The following is a 25,764-nucleotide window of genomic DNA, read 5'->3' on the forward strand; positions in this document are numbered from 1 at the left end:
CCAATACACCTGCAAATGATCCGGAAGAGTCTCAATCTGCATTATCCTTTTGATGGGTTTCTAATGGGATACAGTAGCTGAGCCAGGCTAATGACTCTGATGCTGGTGGACAAACACCATCTTCTGTCTCCCCAGCTGGGTCTGTACCTCAATTTTTTAGTAGATTCAGCTCAGTATGTTGGCAGAAAATTATTTTACTTCCCTCTTTTTTTCCTGTGTTTTCTGCTGGGGAACTGAGTTGAAATCATTCACTGACAAGGTCTAACATCAAATTGAAGAAAGGTGGGTGGCAGGAAAAAAAGGAAGGAAAAAGGAAGGAGAAAAGTGAGCCCCATTTTGGAGTCAGCTATCCCCATCTTAAGAAAATCACAGCCTCACTATGGGGCAAAAGCTTAGCTTTTATATCAGAGTACAATGTAGTCAGGAGTGCAGCCACCACCTGCAGTGCCTTGCTGTAGCCACTGCACCCAATCACCATCATACAGCCTGTGCTGGACAGGAGCAGGACAGTGTTTTGTCAGCAGTCCTTGATTTCATGGTAAGAGGTGCTCAGTAACAAGAGCCAGGTTTGGAGACCACAGTTCTTCATTTAGGGCAGGATAGTAAAACTTGGCAGCACTAGCCCCAGCCATACTGCTGTGTCTTAGCACCAGGGAAGCTGCAAACCATTGTTGTGAGCTTGCAACTTGCTGCCAAGCAGCTGTGATACCCGCAGTCAAAACTGCAAATAACTGAGTTGTCCTCTCTTATCTAAAATACAGAGATTGGGACACCTACTCTCCTACCAGTATTAGACAAAACCACAAAAGCAGTTTAAATCCAAACTCTCCCTTCCAGACACTTAACTTTTCACAGCCTTAATACAAGTAGTAATTAGATAAACTGTGGTCACTCAATTCCTGTATCTGTCCACAAATAAAGACTGAATAATAGGTTGCATTAAATGCCCTTCAAAACTAGGAAGTTTATTTTTGTACTATCATATTACTTGGGAATAATATTCTGTCCATATATGTTTAACTTTTTCAACAAGTAGTCTGTGTAGGGCTGCTACACCAGGACTTACCAGACAGTCTGCCATCAGCACTGCTGGAGTTACTACAGATATCACAAAGCAGAACAAAACTATTCCTATAATCACAGAATCACAGAATCAGAGCACAGGTAAGGTCGGAAGGAACCACAGTGTATCTTCTGTTTCAAGCTCCCTGTTCAGCCGGGTCATCCTAAAGCACACAGCACATGATTGTGTCCAGATGGTTCTTGAATATATCCAGTGAAGGTGAGTCCTCTCTGGGGAATCTGTTCCTGTATGTTTAGAGAGATGCCCAGTGCCTCAATAATCTTTGTTGCCCTCTACTGGATCTGCTCCAGAGCTCCATGTCTCTTTTGCACTGAGGAGCCCAGAGCTGGACACAGTATTCCAGGTGAGGTCTCACCAGGGCTGAGTAGAGGAGCAGGATCACCTCCCCTTAACCTGCTGGCACTGCTCCTCTTAATGTGGCCCAGGATAACACTGGCCTTGGCCACCAGGGCACTGCTGGCTCATGGAGGGCTTGCTGTCCAGCAGGATCCCAGCTCCTCTTCCACAGAGCTGCTTCCCAGCAGGTCACCCCCAGCCTGTGCTGGTGCCTGGGGCTGTTCCTCCCTGGGTGCAGGACCCTGCTTTTGCCTTTGCTGAATTTCAGAAGGTTCCTCTCTGCCCATCTCTCCAGCCTGCTGAGGTCCTTCTGAAGGGCTGCAGAGCCCTCTGGGGTATGGGCCACTCCTCCCAGCTTTGTGTTGTCAGTGAAATTGCTGAGCAGGCCTCTGCCCCTTCACTCAAGTCATTGATGGGTAAGTTAAACAAAACTGGGCCCACTATTGAACCTTGGGGGACACCACTAGGGACAGGCCTCCAACCAGAGCCTGTGCCACTGATGATGATCTCTGGGGTCTGCTGTTTAGCCAGTTCTCAATCCACCTGCCTGTCCTCATATTCAGTCCTCTCTTCCTGAGTTTCCCTGTGAGAAACAGCATCAAAAGCCTCACTGAAGCTGAGGTAGACAAGATTGCTGCCCTCCCCTCATCCATCCACATAGTTATTAAATTGTAAAAGGCAAATCAGGTTGGTCAAGCATTATTTATCTTCAGTGAATCCATGCTGATTACCCTAATCACCTTCTTCTGTGGATAGAGGTAGCTTCCAGAATGAGGCACTTCCTTACCAGTCCAGGGATTGGGGTGTGGCTAACCAGCCAGTAATTTCCTGGGCTCTCTTTCTTTCCTTTTGAACACTGGGGTGACATTTGTTTTTCAATTTGCAGGCACCTCTCCATGACCTTTCAAAGGTGATCATGAGCAGCCTCAGCTATGGTGTCCACCAAGTCTCTTAGCACTTGCAAATGCATTCCATCAGGGTGCACAGATTTGTGGATGTCTAGGTGTTCTCCAACACCTTTTCCTCCCTGACCAAGGTAAAGTCTCCCTTCCAGCATTCCTTTACCCTGGTCTCCTGGGTCAGAGATCCCTGAGGGCTGTTCTTGCCAACACAAAGGCAGTGTTCAGTAACTCTGTGTTCTCCATGTCCTCTGTTACCAGGGTCCCCCTTCATTTAGTGGCCCGTATTATTCGTCCTTTTCCTTTTGTTATTGATGTATTTGCAGACATCCTTCTTGTTGTCCTTGATGGCCTTGGCCAAATTTAATTCCAGTTGGGCCCTGGCCTCCCTCATGATAATACTGAGGCTATCACAATAAGCACACACACTCCACTAGTTATCCCCTAACCAGACAAGCAAAGGTTGCCCATGTGCCCTGCTAAGTCAAGGGTACCTCACTGCTGCTGGACATCAGCACAGACCATCCTAATACTGTGGTAATCAACAATTTAGGCAGCATGTAGTCAAAAAGTCATGGAAAATGTTTGTTTTGACCTCTCAGTTCAAAACCCAAGAGTGACAGTCTTCTTTCTGCTGAGGTCTGTGTTGAGGATGAATTACAGCACTGATGTGTAGCAGTATTTCGAAGAGCTGCTTGCAGCATGGCACAATTACAGAGCAGAGAGGGGCTGGACTGGGGAGGAGGGGTGGGAAACAGAGATCTGCTGCCCCACAAAGACCAGTTGATATCCATCCCCTTACTGCAGAACTGGAAAGGAAATGCAGGGAGCTATATCAAATACTTCAATTGCTGTCACTGGGAAGTGTTGAGATGAGTGCCAGTGGGGGAGAAACAGAAACCTAACTTCCCTAGAGGTCAGCTCCATGGCTGAGCTCTCATCTGGCACTGTGAGAGAGGTCCTTGGCATGGAATGCTTGCACTCCAGCACATACTAAGCACATCTGCATGAGTCCTCAGTGGAAAACAAAAAAAAAAAATCCTGGAGCAGCACTGGCCTTGCACAACTGTTTTTCGCTATATCACACTAAAAGCACTGCTGTGAAAAGGCAAGTCAGTGCAAACAGCAATCAGATGTCTGGCCTCATCTGAGAACTGGGCAGCTGTCTTCTGGCTTCACCTGAAATCCCCCTGTGCTTCTGTCCCCTTCACCTACAACTCAGATATGCCATGGCAATGAAAGTCAAAGCCACAGCTTGTAGTCACTTCAGTTGAGTCATATTTTGGCCTCAAGTCCCAAAGCAACAAGTTACAAAAGGAGGGCTCTACAATATGAACAATTGCTTGTGCCCACTGCCTACCCTGAGAGACAGCGGATGGTAAACAGAAGACTGTAGAACTGGTGGTTACACTACCATGGTGTGTCAGACACAGGAAACCCAGACTTTAGCCTTGCTACATGTGGAAAAGAAAGAGATCACAGCCAGGTTGAGTCACCTGCATAAAGCTTCCTGGGAGGTCAGATATTTATTATAGTGGAAACCTCTGCCCTTAGACTTTTCAGTGACACATCTGCTATCTATTTCATCCCCAAAACATACCTTTAGTAAGGCTTAAGTGAGGTGCAGACACTGCCACCTCCCTCTCACAGAGAAACATTTAACCCTAGGAATACAGAAAAAAAAGGTTATAGGTGCTAGGTGGCTTACTTCTATTTCTATTTGCTACCTTTTTTTCACCTCTTCTTTGGAATTAGTGATGATTAAAGTCATTGCACAGTTGCAGATCTAAAGAATTTGAAAGATATGTAGGAATGTGAAGAAATACAGACATAAAGCAGAAAGAAACACAACAATTAAACACTGCAAAACAAGAAAGCCTCTCCAAAGGCTGTTTGGTCCAATACCTAGTGGAAGTCAGCCAAGGTTGTGTCTTTCATTGACTTCAGCAGGCACTCAATTACCCCAGCAGACTTGTCTAAAGCCTCACTACAGCCCTAGCACATCCTTGTGGAACTTAAACTAAGTTTAATTACTTGAAAAGTACTGCTCCTAATTTTAAGTGTCAAGAATTATAATTGTTCACTGAAATAGTGAATTTGTTAGTGTTTTTCCCATACTTGTAGTAGAACAACTACATTGCAAAGTAGAACAGCAGAACTTGTTATTCCAAGGCTTTAAGGTCCAAATTCTGCCTTCAGATTCGCGTGCACATTTCCCATTGTCTGCAATGGAAACAGATGATGTGTAGCTAAGTTAAATTGATAATCCAGCACTTAAAACTATCCAGCTTTTTACCTTTCAGTAGAAATTATTTTAAAATTTCTGTAGAAATATCATTACACTCTCTATTGTTTTGTGTATTTTAAATGATGGCTTAAGACCTAGTTGATGCCATTTTTCTGTACAGCTGGGATAAGACTGCAGATTTTTCTGCACTGTTGATTTTCCCAAAATACTGAAAGAGTGCTCTGTGTCAACAGATTTTACATTACATAGACACTGTGATAAAATACTAACAACCTGTGCTTAAAGAGGTAAAATTATGTGTGACAATGGTTTTGCCATTATACTTTTGCATATTGTTGAGAACAATACTTTTCAGCCTAAACACCAGCAATATTTCGATCCCAGAAAATCAACATACCCAAAAGTTAAAAATGGCATTTAGCTGACTTCATAATTTTTGTAGAGTAAATGAGCCTCAGGAAACATAATAAAAACAGACAAAAAATGCTGTAAATGGTTTTGTGACTTACATTGATGTATTTCTTATTTCTTGGTCTTGCTGATCAAGAATAAGCTAGCAGGTAAGAAGCAGCAGCCAATGATAAGTTTGTCTTCTCCACTGTGGGAGGTCATGTTAAAATATTTAGTTGAAAAAATGCTTCAGAACAGAATTGCTACGTAAGCCTCCCTGGGGATTTACACTCATTAATGTGTGCATGTTAAAAATGGTATATTCAGTCTATCTTGTGTTGCCTGAGAACCATTTTTATCCTTTTAAAATCTCCATTCATATTATAACCCATAAGTACCTTTCATTCTTGCATTAACACTATAAATACTGTTAGTAATACTAAACTATTTTTGTTGCCTTATTTGTAAAAAGAAAAATATATTATATGTTTATATATTCTTATAAAGTGAATTAACACTGGAGAGAGGGCTACGAGGGGGAATAGTGTACAATCACAGCTGACGTGTATTACTGAGCACAAACTGAATGCTTGAAACAAAAAGGAAAAGAAAACAGTGTTCAGTGTTCTTTCAAGCCGTGTCAGATGAAGAGTCATAGGATGCTGACACTATGAAGTTGCCAGTATTGGAGTGGCTTGCCATGGACTGGGCAGCCTGCTGGCTCAAGTTATTGCAGATCAGCACCAGCTGGTTGCTCTGAGCTTCTGAGAGGGTGCTGCAGCTCTGGTAGACGCTGAAGTTGGTCTTGCGGCCAGGGATGTTGCCTTTCTCACACATGGTCTTCACCATCTTGGCAAGCTTGTTTTTCCCCAGGGCTTGGCAATTGTACCAGTGAAGTGCAGCCAAGTTGACAACGGGTTTGATGGACAGGTAAAAAGGCGCATCCTCGTAGCGCATGGCCGGAGGGCGCCGCTGGGCGTACTCCTTGTAGTCCTGCACGGGGCAGGTCTGCGGGGAGTGCTGGGTGGCGTACACCCGTGAGTCCGTCCCGCCTCTCTTGCTCTTGGTACTCACATCCCCATTGTCTGGCCCCATCCACTCCAGGTACTCCAGCCCAGTCTCTGTCACCCGCAGCCGGATGTCTCCCCACTTGAGGGTGGACCCATGGAAACCCGTGCAGTGTCCAAATGCCTTAGTGTTGTTCAGCCACACAAGGTTCAGAAGCCCTTCAGGATTGTACCGGCTCAATAAGCCTCTTTTCCGCAGGATAAGCTCATCAGCAAAGGTGAGCTTCATGGATTTGTGTGGCTTGTTTCCTTTGCCTTTACACCTCAGCTCTATCTGCTTTTGCTTTAAAGCTTCCTGGGACCTCTTGAATTCCTTATCCCTTGTAATACTGTATCCATACCTGTGCTCTTTGAGGTACCGCTCCAGTCCACACTGATAGTTGGCCAGACTGTTTGGCTCATATTCAGACCCATCTTTTTGTCTGGCGTCCACAAAGAAGGATGCAAGATAGGCATCAAGCTCTTTGCAGGGGATGACATAGATCTCACGGGTCTCAGAGGGATACTTGGAAATCAGGAATTCTCGGAAATTGCGGAGAGCTGTCTGCGTGCTGCGAATGGTCTTCTCATTCTGCTCCCTGCTGAGCTCTGCTGCTCTCTCATCCTGGTCTGGAAGTGAAAGAATGGGACAGAAAAGAGAAAGCAGAAGCAGTGAGTGTATGTGATGCACTTTTTCCTAAAACAAATTTCCTTAAAAAGGAAAGAACTTAAAACCAATTTCACAAAGAGCACTGGTGAACATCTTTACATACCTGTCACATGACTGAAATGCCAACTTCAGTTTAACGAATGACATACTATATGATACAAAACTAAGTGAGCTCCTCATGACACTGGGGCACACAAAGGCAAGCTGGAATGATTTTCTGCGGATCCCAATGTTGTGTGCAAGGCCCAAACTCAGGAATAAGCCCACTCTGAATTCATTTGTAAAATCAGAGGTTGTACTGCTTACATTTTTTTCCTACTAAAAAAGAGCTAAAGCATCATATTTATGACAGTAATATTTACCTTTAATCAAACACTTTTTTCAAGAGTGAAATAAATATAGCCAGAACATACAGCACAAAATAAGGCAGCACATCCTACACAAATGACAGATGAAATTACTATAGAGCAATGTGCAATTTACAAATGTACAAGAATAAAGAAACTATACTTAATATGTTCATATCAGACAACACGGAAAAAACCATGATTATACAGCCTCTCTGTGTCATCAAACTGTACCTTGACAGAACAATTAGGACCCTGTCTTTTCATTTTGCAGAAAAATCAAATTCTGGAAACAATATATTGCTTTAAAAGGCTATACATACTCATCAATCCTTACAATCACTGACATATCAAAACACAATATTCAGATGCTACCACTATGTTAGCTGTTACTGTCAGCTGACTTTCTGGATGATCATAAGGGAAGCATAAAAAGGAAAAGCTTTATAAGCAATGTGTGTTTTTAAGGACTGTTTTCTTGACATGTGCAAACTATCTGAACAAGAATGCAGCTTAAAGCATATAGGTGAAACTGTCATTATGAATGTGATAAATCTTCATGGTTTTAGAAAATTAACAGCAAATGCAAAGAAGCAAAAATTCAATTATTTAACTGTTTTCTGGAATTGTATGTGGAACACTTTTTGTCTCTCTTCCACTTTACAAGCAGGAGAGGGGAAAAAATTAACCCAAGTTCTTTTCCATTTGGTCTCACCGCAAAACCCATATTCTCATATCCTTTTAGAGTGTCATAGCAACCCTCACCAGATGTTTCCCACCCAAGATACACACACAGAGTGATATGAGACCAGAGAAGTTCCCATTGCCTCTCTGCCATTCAGGTCAAGCTTATGTCAAGCTGTGTAGCACACCCATGGCTTTGCACCAGTGTTCAGTCATTTGCTCCTCTCTTCCCTGTAAGCCTATTAGCAGGGGAGAAGGCAGCAGGAAAAGGAAGGCAGCCTCTCCTTCCCTATCCCACCTACAGTGTTCCATGTGATGCAGAAACACTGGTGCAGAGCTGGGCAGCTTCTCCTACCAATCTACAGAGTGCCTCTCAAGAAAGTTCATCCCATCACCTCCACACATGTGCAGACAGAGGCACAGGAAATTACTTGCTCCAAGACTTCCCAGCAGGACAAAAGCAGGACTGAGTTTATAACCATCACAACCAGGTCCTGCGTCTTCAGAGAGAGGCATCCTGCATCCACACCACTCACCCACTGAGCAGGGGGTTTCTCAAATCCTCTGCAAAGCACAGAGAAGCGGGCATCTTCAACTGAGGCTTTTCAGGGCTTCTGTAGACAGGAAAAAAAGCTGCCACAAAGGACTGAGGTTTGCTTGAACTGTGCTTCAGGGGGAAATGAAAGGTCACCTGCCTGATTCAGAAACTCATTTTAATACTGATGTCATTATCAAAGAGCTTCTAGCAGCCTGCAGTGAAGCCTCATGCTTTAGGCAATTTACATAATAGATCCTTTCAGTGTGGCTAGATGCAGGCTGGAAACAAAAAGACAGCCCTGTTCAAAGCTCCAAAACAAACATTTATTCTGGTATTTTGTTCACTGCACCCACCACCACTTATTATAGAACTGTGTAAGTAATCACTGCTTTGACTGACAGCCCACATCCTAAGTTCTATTTCAATATAAACAGCACATATAACAGCTCAGTTTTATAAATGTCATCAATCACTTCTTCTTAGAGGATAGCCTGTCACAACACAGCAGTGACACCCAGTCAGTCATTTATGTTACAGCATCTTTCCTTAATCTGCAAATGAAATTGCCCTATCTGCAGCTAACAGTTATAAAACCCATGCTGAATTAAGGATTCTCTGCACTTACATTACCAAAACAGTACCCAGCATTCCTGCAATAGTGTGTTGTGTGTTCCTTCACAAGGCAGGTGGGAAACGTTAAAAAAGAATGGGTCAGATTTTCCTGCAGCCACATCAGGAGAGCTACCTCTACTTTGGCTGTGAATCCAGGCTGAAGTAGTAGTAATGGATTATTCTCTCTCTACTGGACCACTCAAATATTGGTGATGTATCATGTAGCATGGCAAAAATGCAGGGACTTTCCCATGTAACAGTTCCCAGATGTTTGCTTTGTCTCACTTTGCTGATCTTGCTTAATAGAGACCAAAAATCTTTTTAATGTTCTGTGGAGCTAGTGGAAACTACTAGAAACATTGGTGGGGATCTACATTAGCTCCTTGACTACTGCAAACATAAACCTGTTTGCTCTTGAACCTCCGCTATTCAGTGCATCATCAACTCTTCAGTGTGCCTAGGTTCCAAAGCTGGGTGAAAGCACAGAAAAAAAGCCACCAAGGCTCCTAGAGAATACTTCTATATCAGAATGTCCCCAAGCTGCAAATTTATGTGGGATAGGAGAATGAGGAGGTGTTACACATGCTCTCACCTTTCTTATAGACTTCCGTATGTCTCTGTTGTTAGGATACAAATAGTCATGTGATACAGTCTAATTTCTCTCAGTTGGTTGGTCAGAACCAATCAACCAAAAAATACTATCATCAATCTATGAAGCCAAGCTATCCTTAGTATCTTTTCCTTGTTATAATGTAGTCTTTGGAACTAGTAGTGCTGTTATCCCTGTTTTACAAGATTACAAGCAGAAGCATAAAAAAATTAATTTGAGATACATTTCCTGAGGTCCTGCCCCTTCAGCTGCATCCCGTCCACACAAAGGACCTGATTATAACCCTTGCATTTTTTATCATACCCACATCAGAGTTTCATTTCCAAGAAAACCAGAGTGTGGCAGAAAAAGACAGTAAAATCCACCTTACTGGGGGGTCCAAGGTAAACTCCCAACTATGAGTTTGAAAAAGTGATGAGTACTTAAGATGTTCTAGTTCAAATGCAGTGAAAGAGATAAAGTGACCAGGCAGACATTAAACAGACAACCTAGTGGGAGCAGATGTCCCAGGCTAGCCCACGACCATCAGATGATCTCTCCCACAGAGCAACAGCTGTTTTCTGATCTTTTCATAATCTGATCTTAACACAGCCAAGACTTAATATTATCAGCAGAGTTATCAAACTCAGGCTTGTTTTAATTTCAGCTCACACACATACACAGACAGGGACTCCCTGAAAAGAACGTAACCTCTGTAATTACATATGGCAGGGGGAAAGGCACTTGCTTTCATGACAGACAGATATAGATTGTTACTGTTCAGAGAGCATTTTTGACATCAGTGGGAGTCGCAAACCTGAGTTACTATTGCAATCAGTCTTAAACACTGCATACTGTAAGCAGTGAGATCTCACAGATGTACATTAAAAGTAAGGTGCGTTTTCTTGGTGGTAATCATATCACCAGCTGAAGTCTTTGCCAAATTTTTGTCCGGACTAGGAAAATGCCTCTGCAGCAGGCCTGCTTCCACCAACATGCTTTCATTCAAGTGAAAAAGCCTAGTTAACCACACATGAAGTACCACATCTTTCTATGCCACAGCTAAGTGCCCTCTCTCCACTCTCCAGCACCTTGTAGGTCGGCTGTTGCCCCTGTTTTGCAGTTAGTGAAAAGTAGTGATATCCAGCCTTTGGGCCATGGCAATATGCAGCCCATTAAAACTGTTCAAGTAAACCACAGCCTGCTCCTACCTTTTTCTCCTGTTTCAGGAAGGTATCTCGAGGCAAACCACACTCTCAAACCTAGTCTCAGTGAGCAGAGGTCATGCTGCTGGGTGAAGGAGTCATGGTCAAGTCACAATGGGGAACAGCTGCATAAGCCTCTGACAAATGTGGCCCCCTGGAAGCTGCACTACTGCTTCCCTGTCAGGACCAGCTGAATACCACTGTCATACCACAGCATCCTGAAATATTAGTACTTGTTCTCCATGCTAAACTTAGAAAGCTGACAGCTGGTTTTCACCACATCACAAGAATAAACCAATGAAAACCATTCCCATGTCTTGCTGCCAAAAATGAGGATGAGGGTAAGAGCAGAAGGTGTCCACAGCAGAAGTGCCTCTAAACATTTGCAGAAACATCTTGAGATTAAGTAGAAGAAATTACTTTTGTATTTTTATTTTAATTTCTGCCCTACCCCTCTAATGTTGTTACTAAATTCTGTTTAACATTTAAAGTTCCTTGCTCCCACTATATTGTTATATTAAGTTAAACTGTGTTTTAACATTTAAAATATTGAACTATAGTTTAACATTTTCATAAAAGGCTTTCATTAGCATGTAAAATCTGGAGTATTAGAGAATTAATTAATATCCACTTATGAAAGACACTATGTTTTTGGCAAAAAAAAAGTTATACTTCTATTCAGGTAACCTTCTCCAATGAAATTACCTTCAAAATGTTAGATGATTCTAAAATTAAAAAGCTTTAGATTATGTCAAAGAAAAAAGGACATAGACTGCAAACAAATGAGTATGAGAATATATATTCATTGGTATCTCTATGAAGTAAAGTCACTAAAATAGACTTTAGTCACCTGTACATTTTTTTTCAAGGTATAGAATGGCCTGATAGTGAATGCTCACTTCACACTAGAGATGATTTCCAGTTGGTGTTTTCTTTTGCTACTTCCTCATAACAGCTTCAAAAGATCTGAGATGCAGTTTGGCCACTGGAAAAGCCAAAAACAAAATACAGATCAGTATTTATGGGACTTCTGCACAACTCTCAGTTGTCAGAAAATTTGTAGCTATGACAAGGAATTAAGAAGTTATGCTCTCCTATAACTGACCACGTCACCATGTTTTTGCAGTGGATACTAGCAAAAGCTAATGAACAGTGCAAAACAGCATCACCCTGGGATTTTTACAAGGCTGCATTCCTTCTCCACCTGATGGATGTGACATCTGAGCCATTCCAGCACAAAGGTTCTAAAAATGCTTTTTCTAGATAAAAAATGTTCCTATTGGCTCACTTCATCTTGTTGTCTGGTTTTGGTTTCATCATGGTAGTGGAAAAGAGAAGTGCTGCATTCCAGTTTTACCTTGCATTTCCCTTCTTCCACTGAAAAATTCCAGTGGCATTTCTGCAGTATGAGGCCATAGTTCCCTACCTCCTTTTGAAGCTGTTCTGAGATGCACTGGCATGAACTGCTGCAATGCAAAATAGGATGTATTTCCTCTGTACCCACAGTGGGATATCGACCCAGATTCAACCTCCATTTGACAGGAATGGATACCAATTCCAGCTCTCCCAGGCTTACCCGACACTGCAATACTGCACAGCAGGATGCTACACCTTGGACATGGACAACAGCAGAAACAGAAAACATTTTGAGAAACCCATATATCTGGTATTTAGGTGATATATATTTTAGGCAAAATATACCCAGCTGGAAGTGGAATCTGCTATTGTACTGGTCCATTTCAAGTCAGTCACCTGGACCGTAACTAACAGCCATCTCCAGGTCTTCCTGCCATCCTCCTACCACTCTTATTTCCATAGCTATTATTTTTACAGGATGTATATAAAAAAAATTTGGACCCTTATATAATTGACATTCAACTCTTCACAGAGGGGGAGGATATAAAAGCCACACTTGGAATCTTCTATACTACAAACCCAAAATCATTAGAAAACTTTTTTTAAAATGTGAAACTCCATTCCTTTCAAAATAACTAAATAACTAAACTTCCTTCAACAATGTACACTTCTAAAATATAACTTCTATTCTTTCAGAGATCATGTTAAACAAATCAGGTAGTTTGGTGAAACTGGAGTGCTTCTGGAGTTGGTAAGTGGGAAAAAACCTATAATGTGAAGCTAATGTCAGTTGTATGTTGAGCATGCATCTTTGTATTCAGACATATAATATTCTAATAATTTCCAAATAGTTAATGGCTAGCACCATTAGAAAACTCCAGGTACTGGTTTCAGATTAAAGCTAAAAAAAAAAGACACTTTTTGACAGTTATTTTCTTCAGATTTAATATTTAACTCAGGAAAACAGTTTTTGTTTTATGGGTTTTTTTTACCCAGGACTTAGCAACATAAAGAGAAGTTACCCTTTCAAAATATGTTAGTTACTTAATGCTTTGTGGCAGAAGGAATTAAAGGAATGATGGTAATGCTCGACACTACCCTGAGAACTAGAAGCTGGGTGATGCACAGCAGAAGGGATGCACTCATTTTCAAAGAGGACCTGGCTCAGCACCAGTCTGGAAAGTGTTGCATACTCAACAGAGTATCAGTTTTTCTCCCAAGTAAGTTCCCAATTCCACAAAGCATATTTTAAGTGTGTTTTGGATTGGTGCCCCTATGCTTAAGTATCTGCTTATGTAGAAATGCTTATGGACTAAGTCATTATATGTATAGAAGATGGAACTGAGTAATAGTTATGTGTATACAGTGACTTGATTCAAAAGCTGAAAAGAGGAAAGAAAACAAGCAGAAAAAACAAAAATGAGGAGAGAAAAACTGTGAAGATCTGAGATACACCTCTTTTGCTGAATTAAGTTTATAGTCTGAAAATCATACCATTCTCATGGCAAAAATCCATTTCTTACATAACAAAACCAAGAGTCGCCGTTTTTGGAAAGTATTCCACCTTTCTGTGCTCCTACAGAGAAAGACAGATTTATAGATGTGTAAACAGATCTCAGAAGCAGTGATTGCTCAGCCAGAAATTTAACCATTGGGCTGGTTTGCACAAAATCACAGGTATAAATTTATATAGCATTTTGGAATATTTGGCACAGTGGACTTTTGTGCCTCTCTGCAGTTGAAAGCCCTGCTGAAGAAGAATGAGAAACAGGCCCTTAGTCTCCTCTAAGAAGAATTTTAAGGTAAAACATGTAAAACATGTCACATGTCATATCACCAGAGGCTTAGCATGTTCTCAGCTACAGTACCACCAGTTTTAATGTCATCACATGTAAGAAAAACCTTTAATTAGCATAGCTGAGAAAGCAATGCAAGAGGTCTAGAAGGGATGAGCCAGGGTTATGAAGTTTGCCTGCTTTTGGTTCACTCTAGACAGCAGCTGAGAAGCAGAACTGGCAAATACGGGAGAGAAATAAAGATGAGGGGGAGAGAAGAGAGTAAGAACAAAGGATATGAAAAAAAACATAACACCAAAGAGAGAGATTAAAACCAGATGAGAATCCTCATCATCTGAAATCTAATTTATATCAGTGTTTCAAAATGAGTCAGTCTAACTGGGGCAGCAAGCAGAGAAACAAAGAACAGCAGAATGTAATAAATATTTTATTACATTAATCATAATAAGCTGCACTTTAAGTCTTGGCCAAAGCATATTCTTAAATCAAGCTGAGAATGTGAGCAGTTTCAGACTTAAGAGCATGAGGCCCACATGACTGTAATTAACATAATAAATCATACTGTGAAACTCTCTACGCAGGCTGACAGCATTTGGTTGATATATTGCTTATTAAAGACTGCAGATATTTTTCCTCTATTTTATTAAAGTACCATTGGTAGGGAATCAAAAAGTACCCTTTTCTATTCTGTCTGAACTATCTACTAGTTCAGCCAGAGGAAGAACAAATGTGTTTGAAGGTCACTGCCATTTATTTCTAGTAACAAAGGTTGCAGCACATGCACCATGAAGAATTGCATTTCACTATTTTTTCTTTCACCTTCTTTAACTTACCAAAGTATTCCAACTGCCTTTGTTAGAAATCTTGATGTATCATTTCTGAAATTCTCTTTTGGTGATTTTGCCCAGCCAGACCAATTTGGTTTTACCTTTCACTGTATGTTGTCCAGTAGGAGTGAAGCAAGCTACAAACTCATAAACTCTATTAAAAGCTCACCATTTATAAACATGCGTAAGGAATTTCCAAGCATACTTTTAACACTTATCTTTGTCTTCACTGGCTCAGAAAGCAGTATCTGAGGAGCAGCTCTTTACACAGTTCTCCAGAGAGAATGAAGTTTAACGCTTCAAGTGAAACAGCTTTTAAGGTGGATTTTTAGCTTTTCTGTTTTGTGCCAAGTCCTCTCCTCCTCACACTCTAGAAAAAATGACAGCTATGAGCTTTATTTTAACCTTTACAAAGACAACTCTCATTGCAATAAAGGGATGGAAGTTTAAAATGGAAAGGTTCTACAAGACTGGGGAAGACTCAAAGCTGGGCAAAGGGCAGATATATGAATATATCCCAGCTTTCAGAAGGAGGACAGCCTTCAAGTGTTAGATACTGTGATAGGCAGCCCACAGATGTGAGCACAGTTAGGGTGCTCACACATCCTGGCTGACCAGAGACCACTTTATTCCAGACTGGCCATGGCATGCCCAGGCATTTGCCAAGACAAGGACTCCCAGGAGGTGCAGGAGCAGATGTAAATTTTGCACAGTGAGGAGACAAACTTGCAAGAGAAGCACATTCATCAACAGCCAGACTGTTGTTCATGGCACAATTAATTTCTTTCTGTCCTCGAATACGTGTTTAAAACTAATTTATCATGGTTTGACTGAGTAAATATTTAGTCATATTTTGCAGCTCCACTTAAGTAAAGTCTCCTTAAGTAAAATGAGGAGTTTCAGATGTTTTCTAGCTGTGTATACACTCAGGAGAGTATACACAAATTACACACCTCTCTGCTGATCAGAATATTGTTATCATTTCTCTTCTGTACTTACACTGTCAAAATTTTCAAAAATCCTGTCAGGATTGTTTTGTTATTTCCATAAAAATAATTTGTTCTTCCAAATAGGATATAAACAATCAGGTCCACTGCTACTGAATGAGTTCATACCAAAACTGACACAAACCAATTAACATAAGAGGTGACATGGGTTATAGTTTAATGGATATAATCGTGGATGTGTTATACATATACATGGCTATTTTAACATGCACCAGCACAATAGACAGTTTGATGTATTTAAAAATTCTGTAAGTGAATGGTAAATGGGACAAGTTATTGTCAAACTGTAAATTTTCTGAGGACTATCTTAAATCAGGAGAGGGAAAACAGAGGCATAAAGCAAATTCTTTATACAGAGAGGAAAAATAAAATGTAAATCTTTTAGCAAAAAACCGAAGTGTCTATCAGCATATAGGCATGAATACTGTTCTGTAACACTAGGAATAGTTCCTGTTTGCTATTTTGTTTTCTTGGATTTATAATCATAAGAGAAATTAAGTCCCAAACAAATGGCAATGCTCCATCTGCCAAGAGTAAAGGACAGAAAAAGGACAGAAAAAAAGCTGGCACATCATCATGACTGAAGGACAGAGCCCATAACAATCAGAAGAGTGCTCCAAGTTGTGGACAAAATTAAATTACTCCCATAAAAAACCATCAATGCTTCCCTGGCTCATCCATACTGTGCTGGACCAGTCACGGTAGGAAAGCAGAGATTAGGCACATACCAGTGAAGAGAAATGAGTGTAAACAGAAAACCAAAACAAGCTATTCAAGGATCAGGGATGAACATCCTTATTTTTCACAGGCCTGATCTTAGGGTACATGTTTCCTGACTGAAATAATACAGTAATACAGCACATTCAACTGCTGCACTGGGGTGATGTGACCTGGGGTAGAATAGCTCAGAATACATTTCTTCCTTCTCTGAACAAAACAGAAAACCAGCTTTTTTCTTTCATTTTTCCCTTCCCAAGTACAAATCAGAAAGCAGTTTATTAAATATTATTAATCCATTGTTGTATGGTTTCAAGTTATGTTTATGTCATGAAGACCTATGAAGTTAATGAAAAGCTGTAACAGTGCAGTTTTACTGTGATAGTCACCCTCAGTTCAATCAACAGGAACACATACAGAATTTCTCTGTGGGCATGTGCATTCACTGTTCAATTAAAGGGATTAGCAGGTATATATTTGAAGTAAGATGCAGCCAATGCACTTAATGATCAATGTATAATTAAGCAAAGTTTTAATAACACAAAGTTTTCATCAGACTCAGCAAGGTCCTCAGCAGCATTTTTAAAAAGACATATAGAGGAAGCCCTGCCCCCACTCCCACCAGGGGCAGGATTCAGTGGGAACCATGACCTGGGAATTGCTATGTCTAAAATATTGGTGTGATCAGCAGCATCCTTGCATTTTTAAAGGGCAGTATTGCTTAGCTCCAGACAAAGCTAGACTTGTTTGGGAAGTAAAAACACAGCTCTGCCCAACCATTCCACAGAGGCCATCAGCCCTCCAAGATGTTCAAAACAATCAGTGCTGAAAGCAGCTTTTCTGTGACCATTCTGTAGAGTGCTTCAACAAGAAAGAATCATAAGGGAAAGCAGGCATTTCAGTTTCTCTCTCTTGAGGCTTTGATTTAATATCCTGTTTTAACACTTCCTGGAACAGGCATATGCTTCATTTAAGCATACTTTATCAAAGAAATACAGATTTCATCATGTTTCAGTGCTTCCAGGATCTCAATGTTTTAGCAAGCACTGCTCTGTGCTGTGCCAGCCATGATAAAATACCTAAAATATCATCATGCTTCTGTTTTCTTTTCTGGAAAAATTCAAACAAGGAATTCTGTATGATTTCTGCATTCCAAATTTTTATCTGGCCCTGTTTAGTGAAGCACCAGCCTCAAAGTATAAAATCACTCTCAGAAAGTGTCCTGATCTAAACCATCAAGCCCTGTGTTCTCTTTTTCTCCCACCATCCCATCTGAAATGCAAAAGTGACGTGCGTGTCTGAAGCCTTTCCAGGGTCAGCATCTTTCTTGGCTCCTGTGCTGCATCTCCTCTGCAGATCCAAATCTGACTCTACCTAGTTTCTCTTTTCTTGAGGACTCACAAATCACAAGCTGAAAATAGTTCCAAAATGAAACAATTGCAAAGATCACACAGAGGAACAGATCTCTGATCAAAAGCACTATGTTAAATAATCTATTTCCTAAAATTAAAGTGATGTTCAGTACAGATGTGTCCCATTTTATTTGGTTTTTTTCCCACATTTTCAGGACAGCTGGAACCAGCAGAGCCATTATTTCTTCTTTTATATATCAGTATCATAAAACAAAGCACTTCACACAAAACAGTTGCCTATTTAAGGACACCCTAGAGAAAGGGAGAACACAGCATCTCAACCATGCTGGTTTGCAAAAATGATTGTTTTCTACTTTTCACTTGTGCATCCTATTTTTTGCTTTTCTGAGTTTCATGTTAGGGTAATGGGGGACAGGGTATGTTTCTAGGTCTGAAATTAACAGTGATGCTCCAGAACACAACCATTCATTGAAATGGGCAGTTTGTCCTCTGGTATGGCATACCATCTTCCTTAATACTATATGTGCTATGGCACTTTAAATGAAAAATGTATATTAAAGTGAAGAGTCAATAGTTCTCAGGGATGCAATTCCTCTATTCAGAACCCCAGTGAATATTCTCAACCGTCTGTCAGCTTGAACTTGTGCTTTACAAAATTAATCCTCAAAAACTTCTGGGGTCTGGCTGCAATAGTCATGTCCCTCCTAAATGTAGGCAAATAACTTTCACAGACTGCATGGAAATGATCATTCTTTCACCCTCCTCCATTACAGAGGATCAATAGACTTACACATCTTTTATTGCAGGAATTCAACAGAAAGCCCTTCCACAAACATCTCCCACACCAATCTACTTTCAGAATGAAAACTCATTAATGGTTTACTCCAAGAAGTGTATACATCTGTATCTACACCTGTATCTATGTATCTCCAGTAATACTACTGCCAGGAGATGTCTCTTTTTGCTGCAGGTAGTTCCACACAGAGGAGGTCCATGCTAAAAAGAGGAAACAAGCCCTGACATTATGGAAAGCAGCAACCTAATCTTTTGCATGCAGAGCTGCTGTGATAAACACGTAATATTTAGGACAAACTCTACATGACAAGTCCATTGTGGATTATACAAAAAGACTGGCATGGGCTTTCCAGGTTTGAAAGAAATTTTCACTAAAGAAAATACATGTGAAGTCATGAAAGTTAATAGGTACATTTCTTAAGCACAGTGAAAATCTAAAGATATTGTAATAATTGATCAGTTTTCATTTCTGTGTTCTCCTGCAAAAATTACTACCTTGATTAGTGCCTTCCATAGAAACAGCTGCATAAACAACTCTTGTATTAGAGTTGTTAGTACTATAGGTTCATTTCTGTTTTAAAAATGTTTTTGTCATGCTGTGCATCCAGATGATAAAAGCAATTATATGACTACTATGTGACTACTACCAAGGCTACACTTGTCCTCTTTGTGCTACTGTCCTGCTTTTAAATAGATCTTCCTTGTAGTATTGTAAAGATAACTAATCATTATCTGGACTTCTAGAATAAAGATGTCCAGCTAGACTTCAAGAATACACCCCCCAAAACATCAGATTATAATTTAACAGCATTTGGATGCAGATAATTGAGAGTAAGAGTGGGCTGGCAAATCACTTCTGCAAGATCAGGTGATGAATCAAGTCAATAGCTTCCTTTTTCTGATATTTAAAAGTATAAGGATGTAATTTTATTCTTCTAAATAAGCCAGGCCCTAGCAACTTAAAAAAGAAACAAAAGTGCTATATTTTTTAGTGCATTTACTAGAGTGGCAATAGATACCAGTTATGAGACCTGAAGAGTCACCAGTGGACTCTGAACTCTTCAGTACAACACAAAGAGAAGAGACTGCCTCACCCCTACATACATTTTAGTGTTCACTTGACCACAGTCAGCAGCATATGTCCCTGGAGACAGGCTTCAAGCAGCCACTTTAGCCAAAACTCATCCACCTTTGTATGTAAACTACAAATACAGAGACTGATCAACAGTTATTTGAGTGTTCTTGGAAGAAGTTTATTTAAATAAGAGTTCTGTAACTTTCTTTTGACATGATTATATTTCTTGTGCTACTTTCATTCCTGGCACGGTTCTGCTGGGCTTGAAATAATGACAACGATTGATTTTGCCTTTATGCTTTATATACACCCCTAAAAAAGGCGTTATTTTTTCTTGTTTGCACTTCTTCGGATTGTGTGAGGCTGACACCTTTTTTTATACATAAACAGTGATTTAGAAGTTAGAGCTAAATCTAATCAAAACTGTTAATTCATAAGGCGTGAAGAGACTCCTTTCACCTCGATGTTTTGTAATGTTTTGATGCTCATCCAACAGCTCCTAATCCATGAATCTTATATGAGGATCTTGGTTCCCATTAAACTCACACCATTGCAGAGAGAAAGAAGGGTGGAAGGGAGAGATTCTACTTCTGATTGCAGAGAAATACTTAAAATATTCCACTAAGAGCTCTATATCAACAAGCCCCAGATGCACTCCATTTTATGATGGTCATGCTCAGACAGAGACTTATATGAACACCTGTAACCTACAGGGATGTGCACACTGAGAGCAGAGTAAGAGTCAACCCATGTTAGGTGCCAATTGTGAAAGGCTGCAATCCTGCTTACACTTTCCAGTTACGAGAGGACAGGAACAGAACTACATCTTTGCCTGACTTATAAGGCTAAACCAACTACCTGGCACTGATCTGTAATCCTGACATACCAGTTACAGAAAGTAAAAGAATTGAGAGGATCTCAGAGCCAGGAAGGCTAAGCACTTCCCTCAGCACGGACCAGCATCCATTACACACAGCACATTCAAATACAGGTTCTGTTTGATAACCACAATGCCAGGACAGTGAGCATTGACTTCTGCCTATGAGAAGAGAGATGCTTGTGGACAAACTCTTTCCCTTCCAAACTCTGAAAATGCCTGCACACGTAAAACAAGGAGTCAGGCGAGTTCAGTGATGGATACACATGAAGGCACTGTGATATTACACACAGAATGTAACCTGCCACTTCTCTGACAGAAGCAACAACCCCAGTCAATACATTTAGATGATTTTTTAGTTTGCATCTCTACTTACAACCCTGCATTCTCCACAGTTTGTACACAGGGGTTGGATATCTTTTTTTTTATCACAGGACTCTGTTCCTCAATTTATAGTGATGCACTAATGTTGAATCAGAAATGTCCTGCTGTACTGTCTTGTTAATACAAAACACATCTTCAGCCTCAGTATTCAAGTGGAAATTGAGTATTCTTCATAAATTCTTCAACAATTCTCTTTACAAAGTAAATCCTACAGCTCTCAAAATCAAAACTTGTATTCATTCAAAATAAGCTCTGTCCTTCTCTGAGCCACAGTCTCCCTCCACTGCCTTCTGCAATAACACTAGATTGTTTCCATTCCTGGTTTCAGACATCCAAATGTCACTAGTTGCTCTAGGCTGCATGTACTACAACCTAAAGCATCATGTTTCTTACCCATCTTTCATCTCCATTATGTGATCTACCTTGCCTTTGCTGGTTCTTGAACATTAAAACCAGCCCAAGTGTTAGCAGAAACATAGGACAGAAGAGGTGGTTTGAGAAGTAGAAATTGCAGAAATTCCCTACTCTCCACCACCACAAAAATTCTCCTAACACATGGAGGTCTTCTCAGTTTTGCCAGAATTAAAAAAGGACTAAATAATACCTACATGCATTCTTGAAGGCTTTGCTATTAGAAAGGCAGAGTAAAATCTGAAAACTCACAGATGAATGTCCACTTATTAGTGCTGAAATTTAACAAAAAATAATTCTGTATATTCCACAGTGCTTAGATGGACACCGAAACACAAAAATCAGTGTTAAACCTAACTGAATCTTCATCAGGATGCCACTTCTCTTTTGAGACATGAAAATATCTTTGTAAGGTCCCTGCTTACACATTCAGTTGCCACAGCTTAATCAAAGAGAGTAAATGAGGAAAAAAAAAGGCATGCTTGAAAGAGAGACTAGTCCAAAAGCTTCAAGTGGCTTAAACTGGCCTAAACTAACATATATCATCAGGATTTTTGATTTCATGGATAATCTCACTCAGACTTTCATGATCTATCAGATTACCACGCATGGAAATTATCAGCTTTGTCTGGTACAAATGCAAGGCTATGTCACTTCAGCTGAAGCTCAAGCAGTATTTCTTGCTGGCTGGATTGCAGCCTTTAATCATAACTTAAATAAGGCCTCAGTTCAGTAGACAATAGACCTTACACCACCAGTTCTAATGGGACCAGGAGAAAGCCTTCAGATATCAGAGGCAAGGCAGAATTTAAATCTCCTGCTCACTTTCAACTAAACTTTTGTTTAGTCAAGCAGGCACTGAGTCTGTAAATTAATAAAAGCTCTAGGCTTTTTGATATAATTAGTTCCTGCCTTTTTTTAACATCAGAATGTAAAAGATTCACATCTGTCTGCCTAGGACAGAAAAATTTTTACACAGGATAGATAAATATCCTCTTGTAGTTCAATATTGCTCAAATTTTATATATCATGCACCACTTCCAGTACATCATTCTTTGTTAGGAAACAATCTAACAAAATCACTGTACATAGGCAACTACCCTAATCTAGTATTTAATCAAACCTCCACATTTTTCCTGTAAGAATATACAAAAAATTCAATTTCCAACATTGCCCACCTTTTTACAACTTGAAGATTTAATAATGCCAGCACTTCTTTCCCAAAGGAGAAGGCTCTATGGAAATGGGGGACTTTACTCGTGTATCAAGTTTTAGTCAGATGTCAATCACTTTATCCTCACTAAAACACAACCTCTGAATAAAATAATAGCATGTGACAACAACACTGTACCAGTCTGAGGAGAGGAACTGTGTAATGCTTTTTTGGAACAGCACAAGAAATTTAACCACTGAGAACATAATTGAATTTGGAATGGAATAATTCCATTTGAAATGGAATTTGGACAGCACTCTGAGAACCCCTTCACTGTCTATGCAAAAAACATTTCGTGGTTCTGTGGGTTGATTTAGGCAGTTGGTGTAATCCACGTACAATCCCACTTGCCCTCAAAGTGAGACACTACACATGGACCACTCCTGTTTTTGAGACTATATAAATGTGAAAATGCTGTGCTGCGTCCATTCCTGTAAGGTTTAACCCTGTGCAGTAACAACTGCTGACCTTGTCTGGCTTCTGAGGACCTGGCAAAAACAGTTCAAAGGAGCTTGGATTTTTTTAATAGATCTCTTGAAAGTAATGCAGTCTTCCAGATAACACACACCTAACGTGGAAACATTCTGCTTAGGTTTGTCTCCCATTGTCCCAGACTGCAAGTTTGAGACTGAGCAAGTTGCAGAGGCAGGTTGGTAGAATCCAGGTCTACATATAGCAGTGATAGGTTATAAACTGAGAAAGGCAGAATAAGTACATTTAACACACAATTTGGGTTGACTGCCATCAGATATCCCACGTTTCTCATATTTAGCAGAGCAGAGCTGGTTATAAACCAGATGGAGTCTTGCAAGGGAATTTCCACGAGGAATGTTACATGACAGGACTACTGCAAAATAACATCTCAGAGATGAAGTCATGCAAGAAATGGGTCCCAAAGAAGAATTTTTTTTGTTGTAACTAACACAATTATCATATTTTCAAATTTCTAATGCTTTGTAGGGCTTTTCTTAATAAATTTTCTTAATAAAACTGTGTATTTAACTTTGTTTTTTTAACTGGCTAGAAGAACAGGCTCTTGCCAGTTGATAGATTTACTAGTGTTCAACCAGATTTCAGGATGTTGAAGTTAAAATAATGGGTTTTAGCTCTTACAGTACCCACCACAGAAGCTGCATATAGGCAGTTTTTGCCCTTTCATTGTTTGTTTGTATTCTGCCTGACCAGGTAATCCAAGGCTGAATCGGCAAGGGAGCAGATGGAGAACTTGCTCTTGCCTCATCTCCTCCTGGGATGGCACCACTACAGAAGAAGCTGGAAAAGTGAGAATTGTCTGTTCTCAGGTCCAGAGGGAGCTGACAAGTCTGCTCAATAAACAGATTTCCACCTCCTTTTGAAGACCTGTGACTAGCAGTTATTCTGCACATGGGATAATCGCTCAGCATAAGTCAGCTGGTTTAACATGTTCTTAATACAGTAATGTTGATCTGTTTGTGCCAATTCTATGTGCTTTGGCAGGAGATGAGAAAAATTATGGACATGGTATATGAGAACTTTCACTGGGAAAATGGGAAAAAAATAATTTTATCATGGTTTGAAGTCTTATCAATTTCATGGTTAAGGTTGTATTTATATTTCTTGTGTCCACAGACTGCTCTGATTTACAGGTAACGATTTGCAGAAGCAACAATCTCTCTGCTGGTACTCTCTTTTTGCCTTTCCAGATCCCACAGCACTCATCTGACACGGAGAAGGCAACACCAAACTCCCCAACTCTAGGCTGCACTGGCTGAGACCGCTTCTCTCTGGTCCATCAAGAAAGTGCATGGCCCAGTTCATGTCCTCCCTGACCCATGCACACAGTAAGGTTGCTGCATGCTCTCTTCCATGACACAGCTGTACCCAAAATGGACCTTAAAAACCACTTTGCCTATGGCTGCAGTACACTTTCTCATGTGTATTTGGCTGAGATTTTCTGAATCCTCTCAGGTGACTTCTATACCTACTGACTTATGTGGCAGCAGGACCCTCTGATGCAACACAGCACATACGCCCTGGTTGTACCCCCACTGAATCAGGTCTGGGGGCCACCCCCAAAATGCCACCACCCCTCCACTCCCGCCCAGTGTCCTACCTGGCATCAGCTGCACCGCTGCCTCAGGGGTGGTGGTGGGAGCGGCGTGGGGCTGCTGCTGGCTGGAGCTGACCTCAGGCTCGGCGCTCACCGAGGGCGAGCCGGCCACCTCACTACCCGGGGCCAGCTGTGGGATGGACGGGAGGGTCTCCTCAGCAGCCGGTGGCTCCTCCTGACCAGGCAGCTGCAAGGCTGAGAGGGGGATGCTGATGGGTTTCCCAGCGGTGGTGATGGCGTTGGAGCTGCTGGCTGGCACCTGCAGGGCAGCCACAGGGCCACCGCCTGCCCCCCGTGCCGGGGAGGCCAGGGGTCCCCGGGGTGGCCGCTGCGTGGCCATGCGAGGCGGGCCAGGCGGAGAGGCGCAGGGGCGCTGCGGGTCGGGGTCAGGGCCTGCGGCCGGCTGGGACACGGTCCTGGTGGGTCCCAGACAGGAGGGCCCAGCCGCGGGCTGTGGCTTGGGCTTGGACATCTGCGTCAGGGCCAGGGCCGGCCCATCGGCGCCAGCCGTCAGCTCCGCGTTGGCCACTATATAATAGTCCTCAGGGAGCTCCTGCTTGATCTTCTTGAGGAGCACATCACCGCCACCCTCATCGACAGACTGCGCCTGGGCCTGGGCAGCGGCAGCCGGCCGCTTGCGGGGGCCGGTGGGAGCACGGTGTGGGTGTGGCTCGAAGTCACTGTCCTCGTCGGTGACAGAGGACTCACAGACCATGTCAAAGAGGGTGGCCTCATCCTCATACTCCTCCACAGGCTCACCCAGCTCTGACGGCTCACTGCAGTAGGAGAAGTCGCAGGAGTCACGAGTGCGGGTGCAATCCAGCTTGGCCTTCCCTGGCCGGCCGGGGTAGCGCTCCAGGGGGCTGGCCTGGGCCTCTGATGGCACCCCCAGCATGCTGGGGCTGTCTGAGTTGAAGCTGCGGCTGTCCTGGAAGCAGACACGCTCCTGGGAGCCGGCCCGGCAAGTGGCGGCCAGGGGCCAGTGGTAGGCATGGCCAGCACTACAGCCCCACATGGCTGTCAGGTTGCCATGGGCCCCCTCAGAAAGCAGGTGCTTGAGGTTGGGGATGAGGCTGCAGATTGTCCCATGGCTGTGGGCCCAGCTCACCAGCTTGGAGAGATTTTCAGAGGAGGTGTGAAGGCAGTCCTCCATGGTACAGGATCAACAGCGCCTGGCCCCTGGGAAGTCAGCTGAA

The 25,764-nt window shown here is 41.7% G+C and overlaps 1 protein-coding gene across 1 annotated transcript; it reads right to left on the reverse strand.

Moving 5' to 3' along the window:
* Positions 1-5,486: 5,486 nt before the first annotated feature.
* KIAA1958 (KIAA1958 ortholog) lies at positions 5,487-25,721 on the reverse strand. The gene is made up of 2 exons (XM_005530769.2): positions 24,572-25,721; positions 5,487-6,633 (listed from the first exon to the last, which is right to left on the reverse strand). Exons 1-2 carry the CDS (start codon positions 25,719-25,721, stop codon positions 5,588-5,590), a joined length of 2,196 nt encoding a protein of 731 aa, XP_005530826.1. The 3' UTR covers positions 5,487-5,587.
* Positions 25,722-25,764: the final 43 nt, after the last annotated feature.

Source organism: Pseudopodoces humilis, chromosome 4 (assembly GCF_049639895.1).
Source record: "Pseudopodoces humilis isolate 2021_Gansu_Grassland_sample_001 chromosome 4, ASM4963989v1, whole genome shotgun sequence".
In the NCBI taxonomy this organism is placed as follows: domain Eukaryota; kingdom Metazoa; phylum Chordata; class Aves; order Passeriformes; family Paridae; genus Pseudopodoces; species Pseudopodoces humilis.

Coding starts and splice junctions, on each gene's coding strand:
- KIAA1958 (XM_005530769.2), bottom strand. CDS start 25,721: ATGGAGGACTGCCTTCACACCTCCTCTGAAAATCTCTCCAAGCTGGTG. Junction 6,634..24,571: donor AGCGGTGCAGCTGATGCCAG/GTAGGACACTGG, acceptor TTTCACTTCCAG/ACCAGGATGAGAGAGCAGCA.